We start from the raw sequence: 19,744 nt of genomic DNA, 5'->3' as shown, positions 1-19,744 counted from the left end.
GTGCTGTAAGGTCTCTACCGAAGTTGATTTCTGCTGCTGATGCTGTTGTCGACTCGTGGCTAGCCGTGTTTATCGCGAATGCTATTTGCGGAATCTCCTGGTCCCAGGTGCGGTGGTCGTCCTTGCATCGCTGAGCTATCATGGTTTTCACGACTCGGTTGGTTCGCTCGGTGGGGTTTTCGTGCGGGGCGTAAGCTGCCGTAAACTTGTGATCGATGCGGTGGTCGTTCAAAAACGCTGCTAATGCCTTCCCGACGAATTGTTTACCATTGTCGGTGAGGAAGGTTTTCGGGCAGCCAAATCGGTATATGACTCTTTCTTGGAGTGCTTTGATTACGCTTGTCGTTGTCGCTTGGCGCACTGGGATCAACTCCACCCACTTGGAGAATTTATCCACCATGACGAGGAGACAAGTATTTCCTTGCTTAGAACGGGGCAGTGGTCCCACGAAGTCAGCGGTTACTATTTCCCACGGCCGTGATGATTGCATGGTTGCCATCAATCCTGCTGGGCGTCTTTGCTCGACTTTGTATTCTGCGCATCTGATACACTTCCGTACGTGTTTGAGAACATCGCGGAACATCCCGGGCCAGTAATAGTTCTGTTGTGCTCTCTTAAGCGTCTTCTTCACCCCGAGATGTCCGGCGGCGGCGGCGTCATGGACTTCTTGTAGTACGTCCTTTCGTCGGTCGGCTGGGATGCACAGCTTCCATTGCGGTGACCGCGAGAGTTGATTTCTCGGTGAAATGTGGCGGAAGAGTCGGTTATCGACGATTTGGTAATCTGGATGTGCTTGAGGTTTTTCCCGCACCTGTCTTGCTTTCCTCTCGTGCCAGTCGTTTGTTCCGTTGGTTATGGTGTACAAAATGTCATCATCGGCGTGTTGTAGCGGGCAGCGGGAGAGTGCGTCGGCTACCACGTTCTGTGCTCCTTTTCGGTATTCTATCTCGAAATTATATTGTTGCAATTCCAGTGCCCATCTTGCCAGACGTCCAGAGGGGTTCTGGAGCGAGTGCAGCCATTTTAGTGAGTGGTGGTCGGTGATGACGGTGAAGTGATACCCCTCCAGGTACGGTCTCATCTTACGGATACCCCATAGCACGGCTAGGCATTCCTGTTCGGTGGCCGAGTATCGCTTTTCCAGCTGGGTTAGGCTTCGGCTGGCGTAAGCTACTACGTTCTCGTGGTCGGAATGGCGTTGATAGAGCACGACGCCCAGGCCCTCTCCGCTCGCGTCGGTCTGGAGAAAAAACGGTCGAGAGAAGTCCGGACAACAAAGTATTGGCGCGCTGGAAAGCTTATCCTTGAGTGCTTTGAAAGCGTGATTTTGCTGCGCCTCCCATTTCCAGACTTGTCCCTTTTTCAGCAGTTGGTTAAGCGGCGCGGCGAGCGTAGAGAAGTCTGCCACGAAGCGGCGGTACCAAGACGCGAGTCCAAGAAAACGGCGGAGCTCTTTGAGCGTTTTCGGTGCGGGCATCTCCTGTACAGCGGATACTTTTGCTGGATCGGTGTGAATTCCTTTCGAACTGATGATGTGTCCTAGGTAATGAAGTTGTTGCTGGACGAAGCTGCACTTTTCGAAGTTTACTTGCATCCTGTGTCTTTGTAGGCGCTCGAACACTTCCCTCAAGATCGCCAAGTGTTCTTCGAAGGTATCTCCCAATACGATGATATCGTCCAGGTAGGCGAAAACTTTTGGTTGGAGTTCGGGCCCAAGTATCGAATCCAGAGCGCGTTGAAAGGTAGCCGGAGCAGAGTGTAGGCCAAATGGCATGACTTTCCACTGGAACAACCCTCTGCCAGGAACTGTAAATGCGGTGTATGGTCGGGATGCTCTGGCGAGCGGGATTTGCCAGTAGCCGTTCTTCAAGTCAATGGTCGAGATGAATTTCGCCTCTTTCAGCTGGTCGAGAATGGCTCCAATTTGCGGCAACGGGTAAGCGTCTGGTTCGCTGGCGGCGTTGAGCTGACGGTAATCTATGCACATCCTCCACGTGCCCTGTTTTTTGCGGACTAGCACGATTGGCGAGCTGTACGCGCTTCGCGATGGTTCTATTCTTCCTCCGGCTAATAACTCGTCTACCTCTTCGTTGATTACTTGTTGCATGGCCGGGTTGCGGGGGTAGTATCGTTGCTTCAGCGGTCGGTTGTGTTTGAGACGAATCGTATGCTCGGCTGCAGTGCTCGGTCCGATGATTTCGCCAAACCGCTTTTGGTGATGCGCCAGGAAGTTTCCCAGTTCCGTGTTTTGTTCGTCGCTCAGGTGTTCTCGGCTCGTCAATGCACATAGCGTATCCAGTTCGGGTGCTCTCTTGGTCACGGTGGCCTCTAGCGGCTGGCCATCCAGCGTGAGGATGATTCCCCTCTTTCTTAGGAAGTCCATTCCGAGGATTACCTGTTCGGCCAAGTTTGGGATAACGGACAGCATCGCGTCTGTGGCTCGTCCTTGATACACAATCCTTGCCGGGTAGGAATTTGAGGTAAAGACGCACGTTTGGTCTGCCAGCTGAATACTTCGCTTGTTGGGGCGTGCCTTGATGTTGTTCTTTTCTAGGTGTTTCCGTACGGTATCATCTACATAGGATAGGGTGGCGCCGGTGTCCACTAGTGCGCGCACGCTCATGTCCTCGATGACCACTGGTATATAGAATCGCCCATCTACTTGTGTTTTTGCGGTTGATTTGCTGGCGGGTGGTTCCCTCGGCTTCTCTGGTCGGACGTACGGTGCTTGGCGGCTTCCTTTAATAGCGTTGGACGGCGTTCGGGATGCGTTCTCGGTAATTGGGCTAGTCGGAGGGCATGGGCAGTCCCTGGAGAGGATGTTGTCTTGGCCACACCGGGAGCAGAACTTCCTCCAGGGGCCCTTACATTGGAAGCGGTGGTGTCCGCGTTCCTTGCAGCGCCAACAGCACTCTTTGCTGTCGTATTCCATGGGTAGGTGGTATAGGCTGTGGGCCACCATTTTTCCCTGTTTCGCTTCCTCGCCTCTTAACAGCTCATACTCTTCCGTTAGCTCCAGGAGCTCCTCGATCGTCCTAAACTCGCTGCGTTTGACGAAAAGGCGGTATTCCACGCGTAGACCATCATAGATCCGTTCGAGGTGATTCTCTTCGCACATCGTCGGGTGTTGGCGGATCAGCGTTTCCAGTGCGAGGATGTAGTCCTTGGCCTTCTCTCGGCCTTGCTGTTTGCGTTGTCGGATGGCCTCTTCCAAATGTCGTATGTGTCGCTTAGGTAGAAAAAAATTTTGCACCTCCCTCCGCAGATCACTCCAGCGGTGTATGTGTTGCTTACGGACGCGGTACCATTGCAGTGCTTTCCCACGTAGAAGCTCCGGCAGTGTTGGGAGGAGTCGGTCGACGGGGATGCGGTAGCATTCGGCAAGCTCCTCTATCCTCTCAAGAAATTCGTGCAGTGACTCCTCCCCTGAAAAGTGCAAGTCCCAGCGGCGAACGGTATTCATAAGTTCACCGTCGCTCATTTCGTCTCGTTTCGGTAATGCGTTCTCTCCCTTTCCTCCGTGCGGTTGTGGGCTGTGGATCTGGATTGAAGGGATCGGATTTGTTGTTGGCTGGGGTAGCGTAGCGAACTTCCCCTCTTCCTCGTTCACTTCTCGTTCCAGCTCTTTCAACAGGTCTTCACTGGATTTCCTGGCGCGTTTCGCTCGCACGTAAGTACTCAGTGCGCGACGCAGCTCGGCTACGGTTTGGCCTTCCACGTCGATTCGGTGTTCCTTACACTCCTCGATCAGCTTCTCCTTCCTAAGTAGGTAGATCCAATTGAGCGAGTCGGTGTTCAGCAACGTGCCTTCCGGAGCCTGTGTGTGTGTTGTTTCTAGCGATGTCTTCGTTGAACCCGCCCCGGCAGTGTTGGTGGTGGTTGCAGTTGTTTTTCCACGGTCATCTGCGGAGGAGGGTCCCTGCTCGGGCGCCATTTATGAGGTGGGTTTTGTCTAAGGCTGGGGTAACGCTCAGTCAATCCAGAGTCGAGTAAAGGTCCCACAAACCCCTACTGAATAAATACACAATATTTATGTGTTACGAACACACGCACACACGGCTGGAGATATTAGGCGGACAGCAGCTTTCCGTCGCAAGATGGCGAGGGGGCGGAGCGTCGACTAACGGAGGTTCGGTAGGGCGGCTGAACGGTCGGGTAACGGACGGACTGGTACGGCGGTACGGAAGCAGCGGCGGGACAGAAGCAACGGCTTAACTGCGGTAGGATGGCAAGCGGCCAACGGTCGTCGTCGGAGTGGCGGGACGGATGCAGCGGCTTAACGGCGGTAGGGTGGCGAACGGCCAACGGTCGTCGTAGCAGCGGCGTGACGAATGCAGCGGCTTAACGGCGGTAGGATGTCGGACGGCCAACGGACGTCGTAGCAGCGGCGCGACGGATGCAGCGGCTTAACGGCGGTAGGATGGCGAACGGCCAACGGTCGTCGTAGCAGCGGCGGCACCAGAGGGGCGACGATGCGGCGGTGGGCTACGGAGCGCGTACCAGGGCCGTGGTGAGAGGGGAGATGGGCTGGCGACGGGGTTTACTTGGACAGCGGCAGCGTGTTCCGGGCGGGATAGGATGGACGTACCAGCGGACTTGTATTGGTCGGTCGGTCCGGCGGGATCGGGCTGATCGAACGTCTTCGGCAGGCTCGGTAATCGGCGGGGTCAGTCACCTGCGGGAGAAACTGCGAGGACTCGGGTTAGTGCTGGTTTCACCGCTGGACACCCCCGCCTCCCTACTTGCACACTAGTAGAAGGTGCGTAAGGGGGGTGGGGTTGTACCAGCCGAGGCGCCGTGGGTCGACCCGTGGCGGAGGGGAAGTGCACCTTAACGGCACAGCGGTAGCCCCTTGTGCGCACGCATCGGCTCACGGCCGAAACCAGAGCTGCGGAGAGGGGGTCGTGCGGTCGTTCGGGCGGCGAGTCATTCCTTACCAGACCAGGACGACGGAGGGAAGGGTAGTCCGAAGACACCACTCGCGTCATCCTGGTGCAGCAGGGGGTGACTCGCGCCACGGCCGCACCCTCTTCTCCCCAGCTAACTAGAGGGAGTGGTTCCTCCGCTCCGGCCAGCCTACTAAAATCAGAGCTGAGGGGGGAGGGGGTTATTTGGTCATTAAGGCAGCGGGCCGCTCAACACCAGGGTGGGCGACGGAGGGAAGGATAGTCCGAAGACACCACTCGCGTCGTCCAGCCCAGGTGAAGGGTGACTCGCGCCATGACAGCGCCCCTTCCGCTCAGTCCGAGCCGCGGGGAGGGGGGTTATTTGGTCATTAAGGCAGCGGGCCGCTCAACACCAGGGTGGGCGACGGAGGGAAGGATAGTCCGAAGACACCACTCGCGTCGTCCAACTCTGGTGGAGGGTGACCCGCGCCATGACAGCGCCCCCCTCCACTCGGCTAGCTAGCCGGAGTGGCAATTTTGTCTTTAAAAAGACAACCACTCCCGCTGGCTCACCTGCGAGGACTGAATTGCAAAAATGCAAATTCAATGTTTATATGGGTGGTGCCGCAAACTGGTTGAGAAGTCAACGCACCATTATTGTGCTTTTTCATTCGTTTGCTATCAGTGGTTGTTGACTATGCTATACAAGTGGTTTTTGGCTATGCTATAGAAACTGGTTGAGAAGTCAACGCACCATTATTGTGCTTTTTCATTGGTTTGCTATTAGTGGTTGTTGACTATGCTATACAAGCCTAAGTACAAGTGGTTTATTGTAACGCTACGTTACAAATCTTTGTTGAGAGCCAAGGCGCCCTAAGGGAATTAGAGTCCAACATGATAAAAGCGGATATCGTGCGGAGGTGTAGAGCCTCTCTGGCTTCTACAAGTCATCTCAATGTCTCCCTTTGATTGGTCCCCGGGCACAGCGGCATTGAAGGGAATGAACTCGCGGATGAGATGGCTAGGAAAGGTTCCGACTTAGACATAAGTGAGGTGGACAGCTCCGTCCGACCGCCGCTGAGTTATCTTTTAGGGAGAATCGATTAAGGTCCTTATGACCATGCTTGGATAGGAAAAGCACCAGCTTCCTTCTCAAACTGAACAAATCTGTGGTGAGGGTACTTACGGGTGTCATCACAGGACATTGTGCTATCGCACCAATGCTCCGACGGCGGCAAATACCAACAAGCTCCCTCTGCAGAAGCTGTCAGGATGAGGAGGAAGAGGAGTCGATCTACCACTTTCTCTGCCGATGTCCGGCGCTTCAAAGAAGAAGGCTCAGATTTCTGGGGTCACGGTTCTTCGAGAGTCTGACAGAGGTTGGGAAGGTGGACGTCGCGCTTCTTCTGGATTCATCAGGGAAAGCAAGTTGAGGATGTAATGGGGCTAAATGAATTTGCCGCTGCCCTGTATTTACTGAGAGCACTCACAATGGACAAAAATGTCTCCGAGTGAAACTACGGGTAATGCCCACGCACGCCCTCTTAACCTAACTTAACCTATTTATGAAAAATTTATTGACCCAATCAAAGAAGTTATTTGTATGACCTTAAATAAATACTTAACTAATAAGTTTTGTTAACCAAGTAAATAGTACTAATAACAACTTTACTTTTCCCATTGCAGCACATTCTTTTTTGTAGCGCTTGCTTTAGCCAGCCTTCTCTCGATCACATATGCGCAAGAAGAGGGCACTGCAGCAACGGGCCCCAAACGGCCGGCTCTTCGTCGGCCAGGCGTGGGTAAAGCAGCTACTAAAACAACAACAACACCACCGCCACCACCACCACAAGATGAAGAAGGAGATTATGCTGATGAATATCCAAATAATCCTGACGAGGGCGAAGATGCTGAGAATTCTAGCTCAACCACAACTACAACAGAGGCACCAAAAAAAGTGATAGGACCCGTAATACGCCCATTCCGTTCGAATGACGATTTTTTGAATTCGTTGAAGCGTCGCCAACAAGATGCCAAGAAACACAGATGTAAGTCTGCAGCGAAGAAAATGTTAAAGTGTTGTTATTGTTACTATTTAATTGTTTTCTACTTCTTCTTTTTTTTTGCAACAGCTGAAAAGCCAACACCAAAGAGCAAACCCGCACCTGCAAATGAAGATGATGTGGATGAGGGTGCTGAATCTGCGCCAGCACCAACGAAAGGTTTTAAAGCAGGCAGTTCAGCTTGTGAGTAATTTTTATTCATATTTACCCAAAAATTTTAATAACGATAGATTTGTGGAACGAGTATATTGATTATGATGTGATATAAAACTATATGTTTCTGGAAATGGCAGACATCAGAAAATCCGAAATGTTTGATGCCCAGTTACCACTGGCCCCTAAAACATGTGATACTGCAACTAGTTCATAAGACTCAAAAGTACTGGAACTTGGAATCAGAAGCATTTTGGTCACAATGGAAGTTTTTTACAGATAACTCTATGTGGGAGCGGAATTACACTTCCCTGACCCCATTAATCTATAACAGGAGGCTGGAAACATTATTCCCATTACAGAGTAATTAAGGGTGTGGTATTTTTAACTTGAACTGTCCCCAGGGAACTTTTCTGGGACAGTGGACCAGATGACTCATTCACGGTTCATAGTAGAAAGAGAATGATGATAGGGAGTTTCTATCAGAAGCTCGATACAAATCGAAACTTCAAGTTTGAAGAAGACTGTAGTATCTTCAAAGGGAAGTTCTCCCGATTAGGCATATTATCAATTGCTACTTAATGAGATTAGGGAAATGAACATCCACTCGGACAGCAAATTAAAGCAATTAACGGTGGTGCGATCGAGAGTGGTCCGCGAGTAGCTGACCTCGTTTATAATGGCAATATCTCTCGGTCCAGTATACTGCAGAGGTCTTTGCATACATGGCTTCATTTGAACCGGACTTAGAGGGCTCTAGAGAATCCAGAGTTCCAATGGTAACCTATGTGGATGTGTCTTAAGTTAGCTAAATAAATGCACAAGCACTACCTCTGGAGGTTGACATCCTTCTGTCCAGAATGATATAGCAGATGGTCTACCTAAATTATTCGGTTCAGTGGGTCGATTTGGTTCATCTATTGGAAAATTCCTCCTGTTGCAGTTGAATAGAGGATGAAGAGGGGAAATTATCCAGTCACTTCGTGCTTCACCGTGCAGCTATTATCAGATCAAGGCGAAAGTGCTTCGGACCTGCTTCAGTAAGATCTTCGGAAGATTTATCAAGGGCCGAAATCGGTTCTAATGGATTTTCCAAGTAGGTATCGCTTACGTTACCGTTATCTTAAATAGACCACCCAGCCCAACCGTAACTAGTCTGCACCAAAGGGTTGGAAAGTGTTTTTTTTTTGACTGACCAGCCCAACCAATTGGCGAAAAGATGGACTGGTATCTCCGGGAAGGGTAGTAAAAAAGGCAAGCTAACCAAGCCAGAAGCTCTTTAAGGCCATCACATATAAAAAATATATTCAAAATCGGCACTATTTTTATATATTTAAATGGGCAAACAAAAATTGTCTCTATGCGACAGATGGAGAAGAGCAAGCTAGGCCAGGGACAGCAATCTTCACAATCAAAGACACTGGCAGATAGGCTATATCACGCAGAGCAAATGTGGATTCCTTTTAACGATATGTGCGGAAATTGGCTGAAAGGAAACAGGCATTAATTTTGGACAGGAAGATGGTTGAAAGGAAACAGAAACTCATTTTGGGCGGGTTGCAAAAAAATGCGTTCTTATTTTAGACTGGTTCGTGCTGCCCGACATCTGGAAGTTTCACAAAGCCTCAGATGTCTCAAAGCATAGTAACGTACATCTAGCAGCCCGATATATGGATATGATGCCTGATATTTCTCTTTACCAATGCTCTGCTTTCCTTCACGTTAGGTGGGATTGTTAGTATTTTTAGAGAGTGGTCAAAAGAATTGCTTTTGTGGCAGCCAGGCTAGTATGGCGTTGTTTACACACGGAAAACTCAATATCGCCAACATATTTTTATTTCCGCTTAGTACGCGAGAGAGCAACGAGAAAAGATAATGGACAACGAGTAACCCGGGCCTGTTTCTTTCCCCGTTGCTCTTTATTCCGCGTGTGGGCAAGACTATCGATAGTCTCTGTACGGAAATATACTGGATTAGAATTTGGCAAAAGGGGTGAGAGGTAACACAAGTCAAGCCTTAGAGGTTTTTTCCTACCACTACAACAATAACAAATAGAATCGAACACCTCCCTAAGTTAAAGTTGAAAGATTAATTAACTAATTACAAATTAATTATTTCTAGTGATTTGCGATTAATCGGTTTTTATTGCAATAATAAAGGATAATTTATTTGATTAATCAAAATCTTTACTATTGGAAGACCACTCATATAAATATGAACCAATAAAATACAAAAAAAAAAAACATTGATTGGCACGTTTTTGATTACTTACATTACTGAATAGTATAATTAATTAAATCAAAATAAATCAATGTATAAATAATTGCCGAAATAAGCTTTTTTACTAAACGGTGTTGATTATTTTCTAATTAGATTATTAATCAGGTTTTTAATTTTTAAAAGTCGATTTATTGATTGAATTCAAATCCCCTATTATTTGTTTGATTGTTTCTTTAAAAGTTGTAATTCAAAAATGTTTAATTATTTTTTATGATTAATTAAATAAATTATTATTAATTAAATGTTGGTTATTTTCTAATTAAGTTTTTTCTAAAGATTTGATATAACGCAATCTGTTTTGAAAATATTTAATTCGATTTATGATAATTTAGTTTATTTTTACTTAGCTTGATGAATAATTAAACTAACTAAATGAGAGTAAATCATCGGCTTTGATTATTTTCTCGTTAAATTATTAACCAAGTTTTGATTGAGAAAAAGTTCGATAAATTAATTGATTACAAATCCTTTATTAATTTTTTTTAATTTCTTTAATAGATCTGTTTTAAACTTATTCAATTATTTTTATGATTATTAATTGTTTAATGATTACTTCATTTACAAAATAATTAAATTAACTAAATCAAAATATAAATAGTCATTTATACATTATAATAGCATTTTTTATAAATCAGTGTTGATACTTTTTTAATTAAATTATTAATCTCAGGGTTTGAATAAGGCGAATGTCGAGCAATTTATTAAATGCAAATTCTTATTTATTTCTCTTAATCTGCTTATTATTATTTTTTTTTTGAATACTTCGTTAATGTATACTCAATTTACTGAATAATTCAAATTATTAAATCAAAGTAAATCAATATGTTAATACTCGTAATTTTATTATTATTTAAGAGCCAAATTATCTATCAAATTTTAAATAAGGAAAGTCGGACTATAAGTTTTTTACCTTTTTTTTTATTTATTTATTTATTTATTATTTAAAGTCGACGATAAACTATGGTCGACTGCATAATATAAAAGATATATAAATATACAACTCAAAAGATAAAATTTAAGATATATCGAGATTTCAACAATGTTATATTACAAACAAAGAAATATTAATGAACATTACTATTTAATTTCAAAATATAATAATAATAAGAAATATGAGTAGAAATAAGATCTTATGCCGAAATCTTATACTGGCGGAATGCATCAGATTCCGCTCAGCATGATATCGGAATGCAGTGGATTCCAATCTCCCTGTTGGAATGCATCAAGATTCCAATCAGCATGTCATGGGAATCCGGCAGTGCTAAGAGTAGTGTAAAGAGGATACGCCATCACAAGGCATAAAAACATGACCCGTGTTGTTGGAATGCACCGGATTCCAATCAGCTCGATGCCTGACCCATAAGATTATACTGCCGGAATGCATACGATTCCGGTCAGTGACTCATGAAAAAGCATGTTTTTTACGTTGTTGGAATGCACCAGATTCCAATCAACACAGTACTGTCTTGTTCCTTCTTAATGATACATGTTGATAAATGTTCCTCCATCCTTAAGCGAAATAGTTCCCGGTTTTTATCGAAGGAATAAAATGCCGGCAAATTAAATTAGCTTGTATCTCTTAAATTAGATAGGCAAGTATTGCATTACGTATAGTGGCAAAAGTACATTCAAGACTGATGCAGCTATACAAGTCATTGTAGTGCGCGCACCAGATAAGAAGAGGATTATTTTTAGCAAAGTTTCGTCGACAAAGGGGTAAATAGAAAGGAACGTAGTGTCTGGATACTCTAGGGGAACCGCAAAAAACAAGCGGCTGAGGAGGTCCGCGGAATCAATTTCTCCAATAATGAGCTTATGGATGAACAATACCCCCAGTAATATTCTCCGATTTTCCAGAGTGGGTAAGTTAATAAGAAGAAGTCTACTTCTGTATGGAGGAAGGTGGAGACTTGAGTCCCAATTAAGGCCGCGCAATGCAAATATCAAAAATTGCTTTTGAACTGACTCAAGACGCTTTATATGCTTTTGAGAAACAGGGGACCAAACGCATGAGCAATACTCGAGTATTGGACGAACCAGCGATGTGTAAAGAACCTTAGTGAGGTACGGATCATCGAACTCTTTAGCCCATCTTTTAACAAATCCAAGTAAACCCAAAGCTTTGTTGGCTATAGATGAAATATGCATGTTAAAATTCAATTTCGGATCAAAAAGGACACCTAGATCATTTGCAATAGATATACGCTCCAAAGGCGTACCATCTATTACCTAAGATTTCAATGCTGGCTTCACTCGGTGAAATGTCATATACTTACATTTAGAGCAATTTAAAGCTAGTAAATTTGTTGTGCACCAACATTGGAACGAGTCCAAGTCGGCCTGAAGAAGATCCAAGGAACTCAAATCGGTAGGACAGTAAGTGTAGCAAAGTTTTACATCATCCGCATACATTATAGTATGGGAATATAATATTGTCTGTGGCAAGTCATTAATGAAAAGGGCAAAGAGCAAAGGGCCTAGATGACTTCCCTGGGGTACGCCGGAGGAAACTCCGAACGATTCCGACAGATTGCACTTGAACAGGACTTTTTGGGTCCGGTTAGAAAGATAGCTTTTCAGCCACATTAATAGGTGAAACGGAAAGCCCAGTAAATCAAGCTTATGAATAAGCAACTCATGGTTGACGGTATCAAATGCTTTGCTGAAGTCCGTGTAGATGACATCCGTTTGCTTGTTCGCTAAAAATCCTTCCATAACTATAGAGGTGAATACAAGCAAATTTGTAGTGGTTGACCTTTGACGAATAAAACCGTGTTGGCATGCAGATAAAAGACTAGAACACTGATATTGCAGTTGACTGGTGACAATATGTTCAAAGACTTTAGGAATGACTGAAAGTTTAGCAATACGCCTGTAGTTTTCAACTTTACCTTTTTTATGCAGGGGTATAATAAAAGACTGTTTCCAAAGTGCCGGGAATGACGCAGATCCCAGAGATAGCTCAAATAATTTTAAAATAGGCTCATACATGTTTTCGGCGCAGTACCTAAGCACGCAACTAGGAACACCGTCCGGTCCCGGAGAAAAGGTGGGCTTCAAAGATTGAAGACCCTGAAGAACAATATTACCATCAATAGCAGGATTCCTAATGTAATTTGAGCTATCTAAGTGATAGGGATATTGACCGGAATGAAAACCACTGGATGAATACGTGGACTTAAAGAACTCAGAAAATAGTTCAGCAACGTCGTCATCAGTGCAAACTTTTTTACCTCCAAAGGTTAATGAGGAAGGATACCCAGAAGTTTTCCGCTTTGAATTTACGAAACTGTAAAATTTTTTTGGACTTCTAAAAAATTGGGCTTTACAACAACTCAAGTAATTTTTATAACAAAGCTGATTAAAACGGTGAAATTTAGAAAGAGCTATTAGATATTTAGAGAGGTCTGCAGATGCTCCAGATTTCTTGAACCTCTTATAAAGCCTAGATTTAATGTTACTAAGTCTGATAAGTTGCCTTGAAAACCAAGGGGGCTTATTCGAACATAGGGTATAGCGAGTAGGAATGCAGGTATCAAAGAAGCCATCAAGCGTACTGTAAAATATACAGATAGCCGAATCGACATCAGTGCAAGCATAGAGATCCGACCAATCATGGGAAGCCAACAGATCATTGAGCATAATGAAATTCGCTTTGTAGAAGCATCTAGATCGGGGACGAGACTGTACTTGAATCCTACGGGGTAGGCTGATATCAAGTGATATCTCTAGTGTAGGGTGAAGAGGGTCTTCTGGAAGAGATAAAGGTGGTATTCGCGTAAGGGCAGTACCCACAGAGCCATCCACAAATACTAAATCGAGCATTTTATTTCCACTATTTGGAACATTGTTAATCTGTAAAAGAGATGAGTCTAACAAGCAATTGAGAAACTCATGTTGAGCAGTGGGAGTTAAAAAGTTTGAATCACTTATATTAACCCAACTAACTGTTGGCAATTTAAAGTCACCAACAACAACAAGTCGATCGTTATCTCCCAACTGCGAATGCAAATCACAGATGGCCGAGCTATGACTAGCATAAACATCCATATCCGAACGAGGTGGTATATACGAACAGCAAACAATTACGCTATAGCTACCGAATGAAAGCCTAACTGCTATGAATTCGATATGAGGGATATTGTCCAGCGAAATCAACTCAGACGATAGGTTAGATTCAACAGCAATAAGGACACCTCCCGCTCTAGAGATGCGATCACGCCGATAAACAGCATATTTATTTGAAAAAACCTCAGAATTGTAATTATCAGGCTTTAGCCAGGTCTCCGTAAAAGCTACAACTTGTGCAGAAAAGTTGAAAGAATTAAGGAAGAATGGAACAAATTTTGATCGTAAACCACGAACATTTTGGTAATTAATGAGAAGACGGGACAGATCAGCAATTACCTTTGTGTTGTTATTACTGTGTTCGTCATACCGTTTTTTGGCTGTAATAAAACAGGTTCGGCCCTCGCCTTTCTCGTGAACAAGTGAACCACAGTATGCTTGGGCCAAAAAGAGGAATCAAGTACCTTATCGAAATATTCATCTGAAAGGGATATTTTAAATGAGGAGATGTCTCTCTCATATTTAAAGTTAAATTTATACACATTGATGTTACTAGTGGGTGCAACACCAAGTTTAGAGCAAACGTAATGAGCAATGTCATTTTCGGTAAGCGAGGCGTGTAATCGGGACACAAATACAGCCCTACGAGGTGGCACGGCAGTCACCTGCAAAGGAGTAGCGGATAGCGCACCAGAGAGCTGGGAAGGTGCGGCCGTTATAGCGTTGGTTATCGAGCCCGTACTATTTTTTTCAGGTACACTTGTATCGGTAGCAACAACCCCAGTATCGGTAACTGTTATTGTTGGAGCTAAAGATACCGGTGGAGGTGTAGGATGAATTGGGGAGTCCAGCGAAATCAACATTGGTGACGTAGAACAAACAGCCGCAAAGGTACCACTATTAGTTCGTGCATCGTTTAATTTGCCAGAGATCGTCTCACTGGAAGTCTCGACACAACCTTGTGGAGATTCTTGTGGAGATTCCTGAGCTGCATTGTTCATAACGTCTTTGGTAAGCCTGTTCGTATCAGTCACCGCGGTTGAAGGGACATTCGTAGGAGGACAGCTTTGCCCCTGACTCGAAGACAAGTTGGAGTTATTGTTGGGCATACATTTCTTACGTTTTGGGGATTCAGATATCACTTTCAATTTTTTAAAGTGAGCCTCCATCGTTTTGAATCTTTCGTTAAGGTCACGAAACTCAATAAAAATGTTGTTGAACTCTTTCTGAGTTTGCCTCATAAAAGCTCGCATGTCATTTTCTACGGAACGACAATCATGACATGTCCAGTTCAGTCCAATTTTGCTGGATATTAGGTCAACCACCCGACCACCTATGTGAGAGAAACCGGCACAGATAACATGAGCCATATTATCACAGAGCCAACAACAAACATAAGTATCACCACGGGAAATTTTCTTTTGATTGGTGCACTTCTTGACACAGCAATCCAACATAATTGCAAAGTTAAACAAACCCAAAAGAAAAATAGGCAAAAGAAACTATGAGTATAGGATAAATTGAACAGCTGTTCAAAAATTATGGGCGAGAGTTATTTTGGAGCACTGGATGCAAATCGCAAGACAGCGTATAGCTAGCATCGAACACAACACAAAGCAAAAAGGGCACACAATGACTTGCTAATAGCAGCTACCAACAAAAAGGTATGCAGTTATCACAAATTTTTGTGAAAATCTATGATATATGAACACACAGACTGAATGTTTAAATTGCACAAAAAGCCACTATGTATATTGCACTGTGTAAAGATTTAATACCAAATTAAACTTATAAACTGTTTTCTATTATATGAATAAATATTTATAAATGATAAAACTTGTTTACAAAGTAAAAAGAATAACAATTCGAAGAGCGATCAAAAACACGTCCGCGCACGGAAAGGTTACCAGAGATTTTGATCTATAAAACTTATAATTAACTATAAATCGACACAGTAACAAGAAAAAGTTAAAACAATTTATTACATTCTTATATAATATTCATCATTATAATTTTTTATCTTTTTTTAAAGGTCTGCTTCAAACATATTTTATTTTTTTTATATATCACATCCCGATTTCCATTATTTAATCAATCGCAAATTAATCATGATGTGGCTTTTAATCGTTTCTTTAATAGCTCTGTTTCAGAAATTTAATTTCTTTACAATTAGTAGCTTAATAATTACTTAATTTAATTAATAATTTCATTAATCAAATCAAAATAAATTAATTAGTAAATATCGCAAAACTAATTATTTTATTAATAGTTCTTAATTATTATTTTTGTTTAATTAAAAAGTTTGACTAATTGACTAAACGCAAATCCCTAATTATTTTTCATTAAAAGGCAACAAATAATATTATTTAAACATAATCTAATCTAATTAATCATCATAATACTACTTTTTGATTTCATTTTTCTTTGCAAAGTCTATTGAAAAATTATTAAATTTTTTTTAGATATTGTAGCGAATTTTCGGGATTTCGATTATTTTCCACTTTCTGCTAACGTTCGAATCGCTGAACTGTCGAATAAATAACTCAGATATTCGGTATGGCAAATTTTCCTTTATTTACAATTCTACTGTGGCAATTACAATACTGGTGTTCTTCAATTATAGCGTTTATAATCAAACTGAAATATATTCCTCAGATTGCGCTACTTTTATTGTCTCTGTTGCCTCGTTCGCATATTTCTCCTAAGGTCTAGACTTCTCTCATGCCTTCTAGAACAGTTGTATCTCATACTTGGTTATGAGTGTGCTGTGCGTGAGTAACAACTTCTACTCTTAGCTGATGATAACGTGATGTGTGATTATTTCTCTTTCTTCAAGCTGCTGGTTATGTGTATGTGCGGCAGCTTGCTTTGATGTGTTCATGTATATGAGTATGACTGCTTGCTTTAATGTGTACATGTACATAAGTGTGGCTGCTTGCTTTATTGTTGTTGTACATTTATTTTGTAGCAGCATAGTGATATATAGAACTGCTAATATTCGCCTCAATATGTTTTTCTTTCTTTGTAGTGAGTCGCCGCAAGTTATCGAAACCTGGCAAACCCGAACCCGCGCCCGCTGATGATGCTGCCGCTGAAGAATCCGAGCATGAGCCAAAGGAACAAGCGAGACGTCTACCACATGCACGTTTGGCTCTGCGGAAGCGCAATTAGAGGCGCTTTAAAAAAATGAGCGAATTTTTATTTTCGGAAAAAGTTTCTATTACTTAAACTAAATTAAAAAAAAGACACTTCTAAAGCAAAACAGACACCAGCTGAGCCTTGTTAGTTGTAGACTATTTTCCGCGTATCCTTTTTATGTTATGTGATCGCAAGTCTTTTCAAACTGTTTGTTTTCTGTATTTCATCTAAGAAGATTTTCTGTAATTAGCTGTAAGTTTTTTAATTTCCTTAACATTTTTTTTTAATTTCTTTATTTTTATTAGTTTTGCCACTTATCTAAAAGCTGCTTAAAATATGTTTTATCCAATTATGATTTTATTAGTTTATACATTATTAAGGTATTTTCGATGTATATGTTTTACTGTATATACCACATATGTACATTTATATGTGCTGTCGTTGTAAATTCCATACATTTGTCGCAAAAGATTACAATAAACCAGAAAATCTATATATATAAAAAGAAGTGTACATTTTGATTGTCACTCCATAACTCGAGAACGGCTCGACAGATTGCCATGACATTTTAGGAAAGATACAGGAAGGAGAGATGATGGTTAGTTGAATTTGAAATCCCAAATCGGTTTAGCTATTTATATATAAAAATCAAATACTGTGTATGTGTGTGTTCGCTATGGAAACGTATTTCCCACTCATCAATCATCACCAAATTTTGGTTATGGGTTCCTTCGATCAACGGGAAGATTTTAGGCTAAAAAAAATTTCGATATATAAAAGGGGCGTGGCACCTCCCATACAAATGGAATCTTTAGTAATTCATAACTTTGGAGGTATACATGCCAGAACACCAAGAAAAGGCGGAATTGGGAAAAGGGGGGCGTGGAACCTCCCATTCAAATGGAATCTTTAGTACTGCATAACTTTGAAGGTGTGCATGCCAGAACATTGAAATTCAGTAGGGAGTTATATGAGGTCAATCCCTAACACCACCAAGAAAATGCGGAATTGGGAAAAAGGGGGCGTGGAACCTCCCATTCAAATGGAATCTTTGGTACTGCATAACTTTGAAGGTATACATGCCAGAACATTGAAATTCAGTAAGGAGTTATTTGAGGTCAATCCTTAACACCACCAAGAAAATATGGAATTGGCAAAAAGGGGGCGTGGCACCTCCCATACAAATGGAATATATTATACTGCATATATCTGGATGTCGTAATGGTAGGATAATTAAAATTGGTAAGGAGCTATGTCACGTTAAGTCCTAAAACCTCCAGTAAAATGTGGAATGGGGAAAAACTATGGCTGCCGTACAAACTTAAGTTATTTTAACACCTAAAATTTGACTGCATTGTTGAGTGTAGCTGTTATGCCTTTTGGACGTTTAGTAATCTGCCGCTGTTAAAAAAATCGTTTAGCTTCCGTCTATCTTCATCTTCTATAATAATCAAATCCTGTGTGTGTTCCCTATGAAAACGTATTTGCTATACTTCGATCATCACCAAATTTTGGCTCGAGGTTCCTTCGATCAAGACGAAAGTTTTTCATATTTCAGAATTAAGAATTTTAAATTTAAATGTTTTTGTTTTTTGGCTATGCGAAAGAACTATCTTAGCTTCCAAAAATGATCATGTTAACAAAATCAATGATCGCTTTCAAAATCAATTTCCTGGTGAAGTGACGAAATATAAATCGATCGACACAGTTACAGATGAAGATAAAATTGTGAATTATCCAAATGAATTTCTATACTCCTTAGAACCAAAAGGAATGCCTGCGCATATATCAACTTTGAAAATTGGCCCACCAGTCATGCTTCTTCGGAATGTAATCAAAGCAACAATCATCAGCGGTAAAAGCAATACAATAATATAAAATAAGATACTATAAGATACAAGAATAAAATGTTTTAACAAAAAATTTCATCAAATATGCGTACAAAATTCAATTCAATTTACAGAACAATAAATTAAATTATCAACAAACAAAACAGAAAAAATAACGCAACCTCCATTCGATCTCGGGCGTAACAACGTGCGCCTGGTAAAGCTAGTGTATTAATAAAAAAAAAAAATGATAAGAAGTTCCTTAGGGTTTGCTCACGTTACGGAAGAGTTCAGAAATTCGCGGTTTAAACTATGTGAGCACTGTGAAGTTTGTCAACATTGTCTTAATTAGGTACATGTCATGAGCGCAATCAGACACCAAATTAGTTAATGGAAATGAAGAGAATAAATATGAACAAAGAGAAATGGGTTGATTGGATTGAACTGTATGGTTAATGAAGAACTCATATAGACTGAATTTGTCCATAATATTAACAAAATTTGTTTGACAACCAAAGGAACTAGCAATTCTGGCAATTTCGCCGCCCACAGTACCTGGAGCCTCGACCTCGCGAGCGCACGATACGAACACATAACGTACTGTTACTAACAAGTCTTCTCTCTTGAGATATGTGAGCCACGTTGTGAGTCTTATATCATAGGATTTGCACATGACCTTAAAAATTTTCAGCCCGCGCTTCCGCCGCGCCTTTCCTGCTTGAAGGATCATATGAAACTCTTGATTGATTTGATTTTCCCAAAACGGATTTGGACGTTTACCGTCGCTTCTGCTTCTTTGACAACTCAAGTATGGATGTAAGGTCTGACTTGAACGAAGTTATTACAATGCTTCTTTTCATCCCAGAACACTTATAGATAGAGTACTGTGTGAAATTATTACCCTAATTGCCGCCTGACTGTCAATATTGACGCGACTGCAGCTTAAGCTCACTTCCTCCAGAAATTCTACTGCTTTCTTCACGGCTATAATTTCCGCCTGAAAGATACTGCGGTGATCTGGCAGCCTGTAGGATCTACTTATTTCTGTAGGATCTGCTATTTTTTCAGCAGACCCGACCCCTTCCGTTACTTTGGAACAATCGGTAAACACGTGTATAGTATGTTCTGCAATTTCTGCACCCTGGCGCCAACCCTCCGGCTCAATTGTAGCTCCCAGAACTCTTTCAAGAAAAAAGAGTAAAGAAAAGCAAAAATAAATGTGAAAAAAATGAAGTAAAAAGAAAATAAACGGAAAAGGGCAGTAAAAACGGGACTTATCTTCTTTTCCATTAGAATGAGAGGACACATCGATTCATACAATTCATAT

The 19,744-nt window shown here is 42.3% G+C and overlaps 2 protein-coding genes across 2 annotated transcripts in view; one reads left to right on the top strand and one right to left on the bottom strand.

The window, feature by feature from the left end:
* Window positions 1–17,096, top strand: part of LOC137250697 (uncharacterized) — a 61,956-nt gene extending 44,860 nt beyond the window's left edge. The window contains exons 2-4 of the mRNA XM_067783928.1: window positions 6,573–6,934; window positions 7,019–7,132; window positions 16,479–17,096. Of these exons, the coding sequence (XP_067640029.1) occupies window positions 6,573–6,934; window positions 7,019–7,132; window positions 16,479–16,621 (619 nt within the window). The 3' untranslated portion in view covers window positions 16,622–17,096. The remainder of the gene's footprint in view (window positions 1–6,572; window positions 6,935–7,018; window positions 7,133–16,478) is intronic.
* Window positions 13,212–15,341, bottom strand: LOC137248350 (uncharacterized). Its single transcript, XM_067779220.1, has 2 exons — window positions 15,064–15,341; window positions 13,212–15,015 (listed from the first exon to the last, which is right to left on the bottom strand). The coding sequence occupies exon 2, from the start codon at window positions 14,905–14,907 to the stop codon at window positions 13,786–13,788; it is 1,122 nt and encodes a 373-aa protein (XP_067635321.1). The 5' UTR covers window positions 14,908–15,015; window positions 15,064–15,341; the 3' UTR covers window positions 13,212–13,785.
* Window positions 17,097–19,744: the final 2,648 nt, after the last annotated feature.

Source organism: Eurosta solidaginis, chromosome 4 (assembly GCF_040869045.1).
Source record: "Eurosta solidaginis isolate ZX-2024a chromosome 4, ASM4086904v1, whole genome shotgun sequence".
Lineage (NCBI taxonomy): Eukaryota > Metazoa > Arthropoda > Insecta > Diptera > Tephritidae > Eurosta > Eurosta solidaginis.
Note: the sequence above shows the minus strand (reverse complement) of the source record. Positions and strands in the feature narration are given on the sequence as shown.